The sequence below is a fragment of the Dreissena polymorpha genome, chromosome 14 (genome assembly GCF_020536995.1).
Source record: "Dreissena polymorpha isolate Duluth1 chromosome 14, UMN_Dpol_1.0, whole genome shotgun sequence".
Lineage (NCBI taxonomy): Eukaryota > Metazoa > Mollusca > Bivalvia > Myida > Dreissenidae > Dreissena > Dreissena polymorpha.
In genome coordinates, this window is record NC_068368.1 from 73,583,393 (window position 1) to 73,599,197 (window position 15,805).

Consider the following 15,805-nt stretch of genomic DNA (forward strand, 5'->3'; position numbering starts at 1 on the left):
TTAAAACGGGGATCATCTAACGTATACATTACACTTACAATAACAAAATGCCTACCATATGTCATATTGCCGAACTTCATATTTAGCCAGGAACTAACTACTCTGAATATATCTATGCCATATTATCTATTTATATAGATGTTGACCTAGGTATGTTAAAATTGTTTTTATTGTTGTATGCTGACGACATTGTTCTCTTTGCGGAATCAGAAGTTGGTTTACAAAATGGATTAGATTTGTTAGATGAGTATTGTGCGAAATGGAAACTCTGTGTAAATATCAATAAAACAAAGATAATGATTTTTTAAAAAGGGGGACAAAATAGAAAACATTTGAAGTTTACATATCAAGGAAATGAGCTAGAAATTGTTAATAAATTTACATATCTTGGAGTAATATTCACAACGGGGGGATTTTTCTCAGCAACATATGATGTGCTTTCGGGGCAGGCCCTAAAAGCACTTTTTAAGTTAAAATCAAATTTGGTGAAATTTACAAATATCTCAGTTAGCCATAGTCTTGAATTATTCGATAAACTTATCGAACCAATTTTAAATTATGGCTGTGAAGTTTGGGGATTGAACAATAGCATCCAAATCGAAAGAATACATCTACGTTATTGTAAACAGGTGCTGGGTGTCCGAACTCAAACACAGAATAATTTCATTTACGGGGAACTTGGGCGTTACCCTCTTATAAATAAACGGATTGTTTGTGTTTTAAAATACTGGATAAAAATATTACATGTTAAATATGTTAAAATGGTTTATAATATGTTAGTACATGATCTCGAAATGTATCCCGAAAACAATTCTTGGGTAACATCTATTAAATACACTAGGTTTTGGTGATGCATGTTTTTTTCAGGGAGTAGGAGACGTTAATTGTTTTTTATCCCATCATCAGACGTGCATTGCCGAAATAAACCCCTGTGGAATAAATTTTCCTCTATTTCGGCAGTGCTGAAGTAGAGCTGTCCGGCGCGGCGGACTGTTATGTGAGGAGGATGGTCATATTACTCGGAATCAACTATTAAGTAATCAGTTTTAGTAAAATCGAATCAGATTAAACAAAACAAACAATTTGATACCAAGATGTAATATATTTGAAACACAAAATGCAACACAAACAGCAAAATAACAACATTGTTTACAAATATTAAGTGCGCGTCCTCATGACGTCATTATTAAGAGGGACTACTTTTTGTATCACGGTTCAGTAGTTAGCATCTGTTTACCTTGTGTATGACTTTTCTTGTCAATGAATGGCTAAAAATCAACACAATGCAATAATAAAATATATTATTTTCATTTTATTGGAAATAAATTGTTTAGAAATAAATATTTAAAATATATGAAATGTTTCTTTTTTATTTCATGTATTTTATTAAATAAGTCAGCAGCAAATCAAGTCGTCTGCTTAAGTCTTAAATGTCAATTGTGGTTGAAACAATGAAAAAATAAATAATACACAATCAAGAATAAAATAAAACTGCAGCAAAACATATTTCATGAAATGAAATAAATTTTGACAACAATGTTCAACCAAGAAACAGGTGATTTTGATGTAGTATGGGATGGTTTGTTTTCAAATGCTGTGGAATTAAGTTTGGAAGACTTTGAGCAAAAATATGGAATAAATGCACTTCAATTTGATGAGGATTTAACTGAGAATAATGCCCCTGAGTCAAATTGTGATGATCAAAATAACACAAATGTTACAATTGAAAATGAAGCTAAACATCTCAACCAGTCAATTCCAAATGAATTTAAAAACATAGAGCTTTCTGAAGTCCGACAGTACATCACAAAAGAAGAAAACAAAAACACAGCAAAAAAAACATTAAATGACACAAAAAAGTTTCAGAGGTTTCTAGTGACTAAGGGTGAGACCAGGGAAATGCATCAGTTGGATGTCGATTTCCTTGACGAGCATATTGCAACGTTCATTCTATCCCTGAAATGCGAAGATGGCACAGAGTTTGAGCCGACAAGTATCCGGGCCATCATCAGTAGCCTGGACCGGAAGCTGAAAAGACACAAATACCCTTTTAGCATTATGAATGAGAAAGGGCCACAATTTTCTCTGACAAGAGAAACCTACAATGCTAAAAATAAAAGCCTGAAACAGCAGGTAAAAATAACTTTCTTTTTAAAGATGGAAATGCATAATTGTGTTAAATATTTATTAATTTGTATTAAATGTGTTAAAAAACATATTATACATATATTTAAAAATAATATAAATTAAAATAAAATATAAGAAGAACATGTGTCGAAAAATGCGAAACAAGCCAGATATTTAATTCTGAAGTCGAAAATGTCTGTACAGTCGAATTCGCCAGTACGTATGTCATGCATGTACGCTGTGAATCTACATTTAGTTTTACAAATCATTTTAATTTCCTGCAATGATATTTGTTCAAACCACACAAGAACACTAACTGCAATCATATTTAAAAGACAAATGCTCTGGTTTATTGTAGGAAATTATGTACAAAAAATCTTCCGTTTCAATCGGCTCGGGGGGGGGGGGGTGCTTATTTGGCTTTGCTGCATTTTATGAAATTTGTCTTCAATGCATAATTGTTCTTGCCTATTTTGTGTTATTGTGACATATTTTTAGCAATATATTACAATTTAACACACATCAAAATCGTGCATAGCCACTTTAAATGAAAGCAATTACCGGTATAAATTCATTACTCAACACTGTTCTGAATTATTTAACCCTTTGAATGCTGGGAAATTTGTTGTCTGCTAAAATGTCGTCTGCTGAATTTCTAAAATTAGCATTTTCTTCGATTTTTTTCAAAGAATATTATCAGAATAGCAAACAGTTTGGATCCTGATGAGACGCCTCGTTCTGTGGCGTCTCATCTGGATCCAAACTGTTTGCAAAGGCCTTCAAAATTCGGTTCCCGCACTGAAAGGGTTAATGAAAACTATGACAGTTTGTGATATATTGACGAAATGATAATATTTTTGTATACTGACTGCAGTATTTCTTTAAGCCAACACTGATTTTCACAGTTTACAGCAAGTTTGTTGCCTTTTTGAAAAGTATCTGGGACCAAACAAATCTGAAATTTGTGTGCGTAAATTCAGTTGATTGGGATTTTTCGCGTAAATCTAGAAATAAGGACGAATAAAGAAATAATTTTTACAATTCTAACGCTATAAATTATAATGGGTTTTTCTTTTTCTAAACCTCCTTTGCTTTTATTTAGGGAAAGGGCAACCGGCCATGTTAGGCAGACGTACTTACCGACCATGAAATAGATATAATGTGGCAGAAGGGTGTCCTAGGTCCTAACAGTCCAAAAGCTCTTGTCCACACCATGTGGCTAAACAACTGCTTGCATTTTGGTTTGCGTGGCACGAAGGAACAATACAGCCTTAGGTATAATCAATTTGATACCTGAAATAACAGAATTTAAATTTAAAAAAATAATAATAATAAAAACTTCGCTGTTTTGCATAAAGTAAGTTTTGGTAAGTTTCACACACAAAAAATCTGAAAAAACAGCAACAAATTAAATATTATATAAATATTACAGTTCACGTCAGACAAGGTGACAGTAAATTTGTCAACTTGAGGAAATGTCAACCTTCGCTTCACCTCGATTGACAGTATTTTATCAAAAGTTGACAAATTTACTGTCACCCTGTCAAACATGTAATATTTATTTTATTATACTGAAACAGCTATTCAAACATAAACAATTTATATGAAGTAGAACTATGAACTATTTTAATATAAAAATTCATTAATTTGGTCGTCTGTTAATAACTGAAATTTTAGCAAAACTGCTTACTGCGCGAATTGGACAGTTTAATTTTGTACCATTCCGCAGGTGATTGTTAAAGTCACTATCACGCTCACCAATACATACGGCTACTGTATTATGCTATATAAAAACATTCGACAACAAGTAGTACCATACGATTGTTAATTACAATAGGAAGACCCTAAAAACAAGTAACATTGATGTAAAAACGTTATATTACAAGCATTCAGCAAGTTTTAAGCATCTAAATATCTAAATATCGTTCCACGATGTAATCTACTTTCGCTTTCGAGTCAGGATCGGATTCATTCGGGTTGCGTTCATTTGCATAATTTATACAAGCCATTTTCGCATTCGCTAAGTTCCAGTTACCCAGAATTCATTTTGATTTCACAGAATGATTATTCATGAGAGCTACGTCATGCTTCCGACGCTTACCGTATCCAATCTCGTGTTCGCCCGTAAATGTTCGGATATTTCACGGGAGATATAAATGGAATTATTTGTGGCCACAAAAAAAATAAAAACGAGCATTTTGTATCTCGTTAAATCAATTCTACCAGACAACATCTAACGTTGAAATTTTACATTTTGCTAAAAGAAACATTGATTTTTTTATGGGTTAGCTTTATTTAACGAAATATTCGATATTTTTGAGCGTGATTGTTACTTTAAGGTAGTGGGCGACAGTTTTTTTGGGAAATAATATTTTCACGAGTGCCGCACAAGTGGCCACAATAAAGTGAAAATATATATTTTCTATGATCACGAGTGAATTAAAATCGTAAATCAACGAATCAAACACATTTTCTTTTTATTTTATGCTTTTTTCACACTTAATATTCATTGTTAACGAACGAGCTTAACTAAAGAATTTTGCTGGGATAATGACATCATTTCGTCAAAGAAATTACATCATTTCACAGTAAACAGTGAAAATTATCAATAAATTTCACTATAAATTTTTATTGTTTGAAACAGTGAAATTATTAGTTTTAATTCACTGATATTTCTCTATAAACCACCGGAAAGCATAAAATAATAAGTAATAAATTACTGTAATATTTACAAATTATTTTTTTTTCCAAACAGATGGGGGGATATTAAACTGAAAATATATTCTGATGGCACGGAGTACTTGGAGCTCAATGGACGTCAAACCAAGACTAGAACTGGAGAAAACTTGAGCGATGTTAGAAGAGTCACCCCGAAAATGTTTGCCACCAATGAAAATGACCCCAGAAACCCAGTTGCTTTGTACAAAATTTATGCACAGAAACGCCCAGCCAATTTTTGCGATGTGAACGACCCATTCTATCTCGCTCCAAATACAATAATGAAGCAGGAGTCCGAGTCTGATCACAAAGAAAGCGTGCAATGGTTCATTCGTCAAAAAATTGGGATGAATAAATTGAGCAAAATGCTCAGGATGATGGCAACTGAAGCCGGGCTACCAGTTGAAAAACGCCTGACCAATCATTCAACTCGCAAGCACCTGGTCCAAAAGCTTAGAGAACACAACATTCCAGCCACTGAAATTATGTCTGTCACTGGACACAAGAATGTACAGTCAATTTTAAATTACTCAAATGTAAGTCATGAGCAACAGAAAAAAATGTTCCAACATACTTGCCTCCCATGGTCAAAATGCAGATCCAATTCAAGGAAGGAAACACTCTGTCACCAGCACGGCCACATTTTCGTCAACGCAGCCCCCTAGCCAGCCGGAACAACATCAGACCGAAGCGGAAATTCTACCCGAAACACAAGTGCAAGTTCCCCACCCACAGCCACAGTACAGCTTTCAGCAGTCACTGTCCAGCTCATTTAAATCCCAGTTCATCGGGGCAACGTTCAACATCCAGAATTTTCATGTACACAATAACTAATCCAGTATTGCAATAACACCTTTGACACACCGTAAATCCGACAAAAGCATCGATTTGCTCTACACGCCAAGTCGACTCACGTGCTCGGCCTACTGTGTAGAAAAACAAATTCTAAATGAACCTGACTCTTTACATCGCTATAAATATAATTTGGTTATTGTTATTGATTTGGTTGAGTTTTGGTAACATTTGTAAGTGGCTGTTGTCTTGTAAATAAATGAATTGTTATTGTTTTGCTTGAAATATTCTGGTACTATTTTCTTACGCGGACCTCTTTACAGCTAAGGTCGAAAAACACTGTTTGCTTAAAATAACTTCGGGATTTTCCGTGTAGTTTTATTTTCCTATTCTATTTTAAAAGAAATAATTAACGAATAAGAAAGATGATGGGATAAATCGAATACTAGGTCGGTGCCGAATAAAGCGAAGTTTATTTTGCTCGGCCCGAAAATCTGAACCACTCGCCAAGGCTCGTGGTTCAGATTTTCTAAGCCTCGCAAAATAAACTTCGCTTTATTCGGCACCGACCTAGTATTCTATATATATCCAGTGTTAAACAACGCATATCTGATATATACGTTCAGAATAGGATAACCGAGTTACAACAAACGACAAGGGGTACAAATTATTGCATTTACGGAATTTTTAGATTTCAGACTTATCTTAATGTTGTAAATATTTCAAAATTAAGATTCGAATTTACGCGTTTACGAGTATCTGCTCACAGACTTGAAGTCGAAGCAGGGCGATGGCACAAGCCTGAAAAGACACCGTATGAAAACAGAAAATGTAAACACTGTAACGTTCTCGAAGATGAGTTCCATTTCTTACTCGAATGTCCAGTTTTTAATAGTCTTAGAAAACAATATATACGTAGATATTATTGGAATCGCACAAATATGATAAAATTTATCGAACTTTTACAAACTGACAACGCTAAAACAATTAAAAATCTTGCAACATTTATTTTTAAAGCAGCTAAATTGAGAACTGAATTATATTATCAATAGCCTCTCTCCACATATTACTGTCTATGTGTTGTCAATCAATAAAAATTATATGTTTTCACATTGTTAGAACATTCAAGTTTATTTTGAATACGATAATACTTTACAATATGCATATTATATAATTACCTTAATATATAAATGTTCAAAATATTTGTTTATTTTGAATATGAATGACTTTAGAGTTGCCAATTCTTTCGTTATAAATTGTTAACTTATAGTGCCTAAAATAGTATATATATATAAACATGTATATCATTGACCACGGTTTACTACATTGTGTATTACATGTTTGTGTACTCATGGGCTTAAAGCCTAATGTATTCTGAAATAAAACCATATATAGATGACTCAACATGCATGTTCTTTCCACCCACAGATCCGCATAACACGTGCGACGCTGGAACAGTTTAAGACGTATGGGGAGCTCTACCGCGCCCTTTGCTCTACCACCGGGGAGATTCCTGTAGCCCTTTATCGAACGGAAAGGCAGTCAAACGATAAACCATTTGGTACTGCCGCAACACGTTTTTCGGTATGTACCCGCTAGTTTGTTGCGAACATATATGGTATATGCCTTTGCAATTGAATTTCATGATCTATCTCTGTGAATAAGCGAGCAAACACCACAAAATCTGATAAAAAAATAACGGGAAAAGGTGTAAATTTATACTCCTGATACACACAAATGATTCCCACTAAATAGTATTTTAATCGGTTGAAGAAGAAAACGATCAGAAGACATTACGTATGAACAGCACATCGATAGTGCAAAGCTCTTTTTTATAACGCCTTTGAAGTTTGCATGGCAAATTATATCGTGGAAAATTGTTTCCCTTTGTTAGATCTGTGAACCAAAGTTCATATCTTGACGCTTGTCCAAATTATTATTTATTGGTATAGTTCGCAACCATTTAAAAAATATTTACCAGACACTGTTTTCATTATTTTTTTAAGTTTAATACAACTCTTGTTGTTCTAACCGTCTTTCTTTGCTGCATTCAAATACTGTTTAATTTCTTATACAAGTAAAATGCATTTTATCAATAACCATAAATACAACTTATGACAGCCAATGCTCTCTAAGTTTAGAATATAGTGATAAAAAAATAAAAGATATAGCATGGACGATGACAACTACATGTATTCATTAAAATTTGTTTTTTTTTCAATATCGAGGAATTATTATTAATTCTGGAAAATGATGTATTGCTGTACGTGTCATAGTTTCAGAATAACAATAAACCGGACAAATCGTCCATGGCCAAAGGCAAGAACGGTCACCACAATCAACATGACATACGTAAGGCGAGCATGTGGCATATACAGAAGAAATGGAACAACCAAAACCCTGAACATAAGGATATTTACGACCTTATACGCAACCGCATGAATTGTCTAGCACTATCTGTAAACGACTACTGTGAGTTTCTATTCTTTTGCAGTCCTGCTTTTCTGTCAATTAATACTGTTACTTTGACTTTATAGTTCTACTTTGTATAACATCCCCACTTGTTGTGTTGCCCTGATTTTGTTACAAACCCGAAATGGCGCGGCAGAGGCCGACGCGTATCCCCGCGCCTCATGTTCGACCCAGGGGCGCCCCATGGTTGGTAAAGGGGCCATACATAGTTGAGATTGACCTTATTGTTATAAGAGATGTTCAGTATCAATTTGAAGTAAATCGGTGTAGAAATGAAGAAATTATAGTAAAAGGCAATTTTGGGTGGGCGTGGCCTATGTGGGCGTGGCGTTCAGTAGAGGTGCAGTATCCATTTGAAGTTAATCGGTGTAGAAATGAAGAAATAATAGTAAAAGGCAATTTTAGGTGGGCGTGGCCTATATGGGCGGAGCGACCCAGGGTTGGTAATGGGGCCATGCATAGCTGAGATTGACCGTATTGTCATAAGAGAGGTATCAATTTGAAGTAAATCGGTGTAGAAATTAAGAAATTATAATAAAATGCAATTTTGGGTGGGCGTGGCCTATGTGGGCGGGGTGCCCTTGGGTTGGTAATTGGGCCACGCATAGCTGAGATTGACCGTAGTGTCAAAAGAGAGGTTCAGTATCAATTTGAAGTGAATCGGTGCAGAAATGAAGAAATCGACCCAAGGGTCAGATCAAAATTCCGTCACTGTCACCGTCGCACATATGCTCATAGCTACCATGTATGTAAGTTTCAAGGTTCTAGTGCTTACAGTGTAGGATGAGCAGGTGGCCAGGACGGACGGACAGACGAACATCAATACAATATCCCCACTTTTTCTCCGAAAAACGTGGGGATAATAATCGAATGGTTATTGTAAAACGTTGATTTAAGAGCGTGGACCTCTATGTCAGTTCATGATATTAATGGTTTGGTATTAAGAATGAGCCACGTCATGCAAATGGGTCATATGCCATTTGCAGCCATCACATCTCAAGACCAGAATGTGCATTCTAATATCGAAGTCTTTTTAGGAGCTTCACCGCCCTTTTTGCAGTCAAGCAAGGTTTCGGGCATTGGCTTGCACTACTCTAGCCGCATATGGCATAAGACTCAGTTCCACATGTCGTTCCTCGAAGAAAATCATCATTTTCAGCTTTTCAATAATTTGGTTCACTGTTTGAAAAAGAACGTGTTTTGCATATGATTGCAGTTGTGTCCTTATGACAATTGTTTGTGTGAACTAAATCGAATTGTTTGCCTAATTTTCTTACATTCTTAGTGTTTACATGGTAAAATGTAATTGTGCCTTTTACGTCTCAATGCATTGTCTGTGGTGTTACATTATTCTACAGTCAAATTTAACGTAATAAGAAAGTGTTTAATACAGATTGTTTTATGGTTAATAAAACCAAAACATATGCCACATAATGAGTTGACAAACATTTGTATTTCATTTTTTAAGCATTTTTTTCTTTTCTGGCAAAGAAAACCACACAATTTTCTACTTTAAGAAAAACGACGCAAATCCAAAAGGCACCTACCCCATTTTAAACATTGTAAGGAAAACAGATGAATTAAAGACAACTTCCCTTATTTATCCACTACAGGCGATGATGAGTACGAGAAGAACGTCATCAGCTACGTGATCCTTAACCCGTCTCCTAGGAAAAAACTGAGAAAAGGAGACCTCGTGTAAGTGACATCTCATTAAGGACACAGTTTCCACACTTTAAGTCAGTGTGTCCGCACTTTTTCTTTTTCCGATCTATATCTCTTCCCTATTTGTTTTTTTGTCGTCACCAAACCCTCTGAGTTTATGTGCATTTTATCAGTATACAATGGAGGCGCAGTTCAATAAACAGCAAAATCTCACGACGAACTTTAACATTTTGTCCGTCAGTTTGTTCTACCGGATGTCTGTTCGAAACGTCTAGTCTCATCTATAACATTGTTATAAAGTGTTGGATTCTGAAATATATTGGCACAAATGTTAAGTTTTAAAGATGACATATTGCATTTTACTCAGATGTAGAAGGTACAAATATGTCATAAAACAGGATTTCCAATATATTCATTATTGTGCAATTATACAATAACCTACCACTACTTATCGTTTATAGAAGGCAGCATGTTGCTTTTAACACCCGTCTTCCAACCTCAAAGGTTAAAGTCATACCTAGATTGAAGGTCAAACTTTCGCCTGTACACACTTTTTGAGACTATGGATTTGTAATTAATCGTGCAATTTTAAAAATATATACTAACAAAAGATCATCTTGAGAAGGCAGCAAGTCATGAGTATAAACGGCCTCCCTGCCTCAAAGGTCAAAGTAACACTTCAAGAAGTCACAATTGTTATTGTCCATAAATATACCAACATTATTTATGATTAAAATTCCCAGTCATAATGTATTGAGTTAGATAAAACTTAATCAATTAAAGTAGTGTTATTTTATTGACGTTATTTCTAACATCTGAGTTTCAATCAGGTGATATTAACACGTAATGCTGTAGGATAATGTACTTAAGATTCTGGTAGCCCTGTTTTAAGATTTAATTTTGGACTCTTTGGGTCAGCGTCAAGGTCAAGGTTACTACCAATAAAAACTGGTTTCTACCCCGCGATGTCACTTTTTATTAAGTGTTTGTGTTCACATTTGGAGTGAAGGTAACTTTATTGTATACATAACTTAGAACTGCATCTGTAGGAAAATCTGAGCAAGGCAATGTTGCTGTTTCTCAAATTGAAAAAAAAACACCATGAAATAACAAGTTTGAAACATTGAATTGCATAGAACTAGAATGTTCAGGTAGGTTACACGCATAGTATTAGGGTCATCATGTTTCAATATTTTGAAACTCTAAATCATGCATATTCTGAGGTGTTCAATATAACCTATTACACTTCATTCATTAAGTATAAAATATATTGTTTTGTAATTGAAACTTGAATCTGATGACATATATCTGACAGTTTTCAACCGTTAAGTTCAACTGAGATCAACGGATTAAATGTGAGTTTTTTATCATCATATGTACGTCGTGTGTCTTCTGTCATGTTCGTTAACTTCTTTAACACTCTTAAGGTATAATGTATTGCCAAATGTTCCAAATCTTTGCCGAGTTAAAATATGGGTCAAGAGGAGTCACAAACTAGGTATTAATGTCAAAGTAAAGAAAAACACGTGAACGTTTAGTATGTGTCCTATCTCCATGACACTCACTCAAATTTTCTTCTATCTCTGCCTACTTTAAAAATGACTTCAATCCAATACAAACATCCTCTAATGGTTCTTCGCTATTTTGTTAAAGTGAATCCGTGTGAACTTGACTTAAATTTTTCAAACCTTTATAAAACTGACCCAGACGCTTTAACGTAATCTTGGCTGAGTTGACATCAGTTCCTGTCCATTGAAATGAAAACATGGCTACCAGTAGGCGTCGCAATCTTTAATGGCTATAGCGAAACTTCATAAACTTACTGAAAGTCACATTCCTAGTCCAATCTTCATAAAGCTGTTGCTTGAACCGAGATCGAAAATGGTTCTGGTCCGTTCCATTATTTTATGTATGGACTTATATATGTCTATATTGCTTTATTTATGTATTGTGCGTGTGTTGATAAGCATTTCGTACGAACAACGCTTAATAAAGTTTATTTGGCTGGTATAGGAACACAATGCTGTACTATGTTTTCTTAGACACATTCTACCAACATGAAATCAAGGAAAATGGGTGTCTCTCAGATAACCCCACTCATTCTAATGACTTAAAAAAAGTATTTAATAATAATCATTCACTTTTTTCCGATACTGTTTCGCCAGTTTAAGCCACTGCTTGTTTCATATAAACATGCAATAACTACTTAAACACGAACCAGTTATACGCCCAATACAATGATTGCAACGAATACAATTTCTCTTTTTTAGATTTGAATACAAAATGCTATTAATAGCCAAAAAAATGATAAGTATATAATGACGTTTGATCTTATATTGACATCAACTGAAATCCTCTTGGTATGTTTTGCTCTCCACAGATATGTTATTCAGCCGAGCTCCATGTTAGCCATTCCCAGTCGTCTCAACCGCACAAAGCAGAAACGTGCGAACCTTAAGCGTTCGGGCTCCGACACGGATCTCAATAAGCCCCTGAACATAGGAAACACATTGCCAAGGGAAAGAACTCACTCACTGACGACTAATTTATTTTAGTTAGTTCTTATAGATTTGTCTTTCCTAAGGGCATTTTTGTGGAGTAGATTGTCTTCCCTTAGTTCTTATGAGTATAGTGACTTCAATTATTTGGCTCTGTGAAAAAGAGCTCTCTTCATTTTAAATAATGTACAAAATAAGTGTTAGTTTGCAGAACTAGAGTGGTCAAATGGGCTTTGTTTCTTAGTTTAAGCAGTTTTGAAGACAAACACGGTGGTTTCTGTAGAATTTAGTGACCGCCCAAACAATATTTGCATTTTGAGAAAGGTTTCGGATTAATGTACCACGGGATGTTTGCACAGGTTGTTCTACATTAAAGCATGGACATTTATATCATGTCAAGATTACCTAGATGAAAGAAAGGCTTTTACAATTCTTGTTAACCCTTTCAGTGCGGGAACCGAATTTTGAAGGCCTTTGCAAACAGTTTGGATCCAGATGAGACGCCACAGAACGTGGAGTCTCATCAGGATCCAAACTGTTTGCTATTCTGATAATATTCTTTGAAAAAAATCGAAGAAAATGCTAATTTTAGAAATTCAGCAGACGACATTTTAGCAGACGACAAATTTCCCAGCATAAAAACACTATGGACCTTTTACAGATGATTATCATTGAATCCTATCGTTTATGTGTGAACTACACAACACTGCTATTATCATTGAATCCTATCGTTTATGTGTGAACTACACAACACTGCTATTATCATTGAATCCTGTCGTTTATGTGTGAACTACACAACACTGCTATTATCATTGAATCCTATCGTTTATGTGTGAACTACACAACACTGCTATTATCATTGAATACTATCATATATGTGTGAACTACACAACACTGCTATTATCATTGAATCCTATCGTTTATGTGTGAACTACACAACACTGCTATTATCATTGAATCCTATCGTTTATGTGTGAACTACACAACACTGCTATTATCATTGAATGCTATCGTTTATGTGTTAACTACACAACACTGCTATTATCATTGAATCCTATCGTTTATGTGTGAACTACACAACACTGCAATTCTCTTTAATGAACATTAAACATAATTTTGAACATGCATCTTCTTCAATATGTCGAAGTAGGTCTAAGTAACTACTGGCATCTAGTTTCAAAAATTGAGCAATTTTGTTTTTGTTTTTCAAGGAATATAACTCAAAGAGACCCGATAATGCAGAAACACGCTTACAATTATTTATTCAAATTCTTGGCTTGAGAAGTATTAGGGAAAATACGTTTTAGTGTTGTCAAGAGAAATAAATACCTGTTGTCTTTTTCTTGTGTGAAGACATATACTATACCAAAATCATGTGTTGTTTTGTAATAAAACATATTTTATGCAAAATAAACACACAAACATTGGAAAAAGATCTATGTTTAACATCATTCTCCTAAGGATTGTGCAAAAATGAAAATTGTATACGTTGTAATCGTTTGATCTTGTTCCTTGCAATCATTGAATTTTATCATTTTAGCAAATGTGTTTAAATAAAGTTGCGTTTAATGGAACTTGAATCTTTTTGAAAAATATCTTTAAATGAATTCACAAAAAAAACTTAGTTACTTTGAATAGTATAAAATTATAAGAACAACAAGAACATTTCAGGCCTTTCTGGAGCACAATTTAACTTGCTACCGCTGCACTTTTAAGATCAACTGCACATTTCAAACGCTATGTATTGATACAATACACATTGTTTCAATTATTTATTTTTTGATCGATGGTTTTCAATTAACGAGCCGCTAATGTTAACAGTTTTCTTGAAAGATCCTTGAACGAATCTCATAATAGTTGTATTTTAACATCATGTTATAGAGATCATTTATGGTTTTGCTTAAAACAACATGTATACTGAAGCATTATAAATTGAATTGTTAACAAGTGTGTCTATTTATAATATCATTGTTGTTTTCACTGTTGTTCTCTAATCTAAGCGCATCAATGGACATTTTATTCTCTTTTAGTGTATATATTGTGTTTACGTTGTGAGGTAGTTACCTGAGATTGGCATGTGTGTATATGAAGTGGAATCTGTTGTCTCAATCATAATGATACTACCATTTTAACAGTGTAATTATGTTCAGCTTATCGCTTATAATTCATGTTTTACGGAAAAATGTACATTTTTAAATATATTTAATATATGTAAAGCGCAAAGTGTATACTTAGTTTACTTTACTATTGCTGCATGTTTTACAAAATGTGTACATTTTCATTTATAAATGCACTAAGGCTTCACTTACGAGCATTACTTTTCTGTACATGACATTGTTAAGTGTATTGAATGCACATATAATGGGCACTAAATGCATAAAATCAATTCTCTACCAGTGCGGTAAATGTAAATAAAATGCAATGTTTGTTAATATAATTGATGTTATCCAGACAATTGTCTGCAATACTTTCCTTGCATCAAATAATCACAAATGTATACGCCGTCACAGTCTTGTAGAAACATGTTATCCAATGTACAAAGGAAATATATTTCCTTGCTTTGTTCATTTTGTTGTAAATTATTTAGTGAAAACAATGTCCAAACACTTGTTTTCAACGTTTCACAATTAAGAACACTGCAATGAAAACGATGAAATAAACCATTATTATAATATAACTAACATATGAGAAATGTTTAGTAACTTGTGAAGAACATTGATTCTAATTTTGGAAATTTTTACAAACTGAATAAACCATTAGGTTCTCAAAACAATCTAATTTAATGTTTATACCATACACTTTCTTGATTTGTTCGAGAAAAGTTATTATATAAATCTTAGAGTGTTTAACAAAATGTATCTTTGTAACTCTTGTACTTTAAAACAAAATAGTATTATTATGATTATTTAGTCTGTATCGAAATTTAAAATACCCAATATTGTATTGTATGTTTGGTAATACGTTAAACATTGTTGGTACATGTTAAGCAAATATAAGATTGTTTGTTTTGGCTTTTTTGTATTAACACTTAAGGTATTGGTAAAGTTAAATAGATTAAATCTGTAAACTGTACACATTTAAACGTTTTATCGTTTAAAACGTCACTTGTTAATCTATCATATTAAGTTTTGGTTGTATCAGATCATTAAAATCTAAACAAAAATCCAACTTGTTGTCTATGCTATATGTTATATGCTTTCAGCCGCACACGGGGAAATTACTTCTTTTATAATAACTTTTTTATATACCTTTATTCTCCATTCAGTTTTGTTATTATGATTGTGACAACATGCAACACAAATTTAATACAAAGCAAAATGCTGCGATGTTGATAACATTTCATCACTGTTGTGATTGAAACTAAAGTGAGTGAATCAATAATTTCATTAAAATTTGCATTATAGTCGTGTTGGTTTGTAAATGTGATTTACATTACATTTAAATTGTGTCCATGTACGACGCAAATTGTAAGTATGAAGATTATGTAAACTGCAATGTTTTTGCATTTTGTTGTTTTTTGTGTGTGGAAAACG

General features: G+C 33.7%; 1 protein-coding gene and 1 long non-coding RNA gene across 2 annotated transcripts in view; one reads left to right on the forward strand and one right to left on the reverse strand.

Moving 5' to 3' along the window:
* LOC127857037 (potassium channel subfamily T member 1-like) overlaps positions 1-15,185 on the forward strand; it is a 32,749-nt gene extending 17,564 nt beyond the window's left edge. Inside the window, exons 12-15 of the mRNA XM_052393314.1 lie at positions 7,066-7,221; positions 7,914-8,109; positions 9,723-9,807; positions 12,155-15,185. Coding sequence (XP_052249274.1) covers positions 7,066-7,221; positions 7,914-8,109; positions 9,723-9,807; positions 12,155-12,329 — 612 coding nt within the window. The 3' untranslated portion in view covers positions 12,330-15,185. The remainder of the gene's footprint in view (positions 1-7,065; positions 7,222-7,913; positions 8,110-9,722; positions 9,808-12,154) is intronic.
* LOC127857055 (uncharacterized) lies at positions 1,939-6,161 on the reverse strand. The gene is made up of 3 exons (XR_008038294.1): positions 5,420-6,161; positions 3,268-3,420; positions 1,939-2,028 (listed from the first exon to the last, which is right to left on the reverse strand). It is a non-coding gene; the product is annotated as an uncharacterized LOC127857055 (long non-coding RNA).
* Positions 15,186-15,805: the final 620 nt, after the last annotated feature.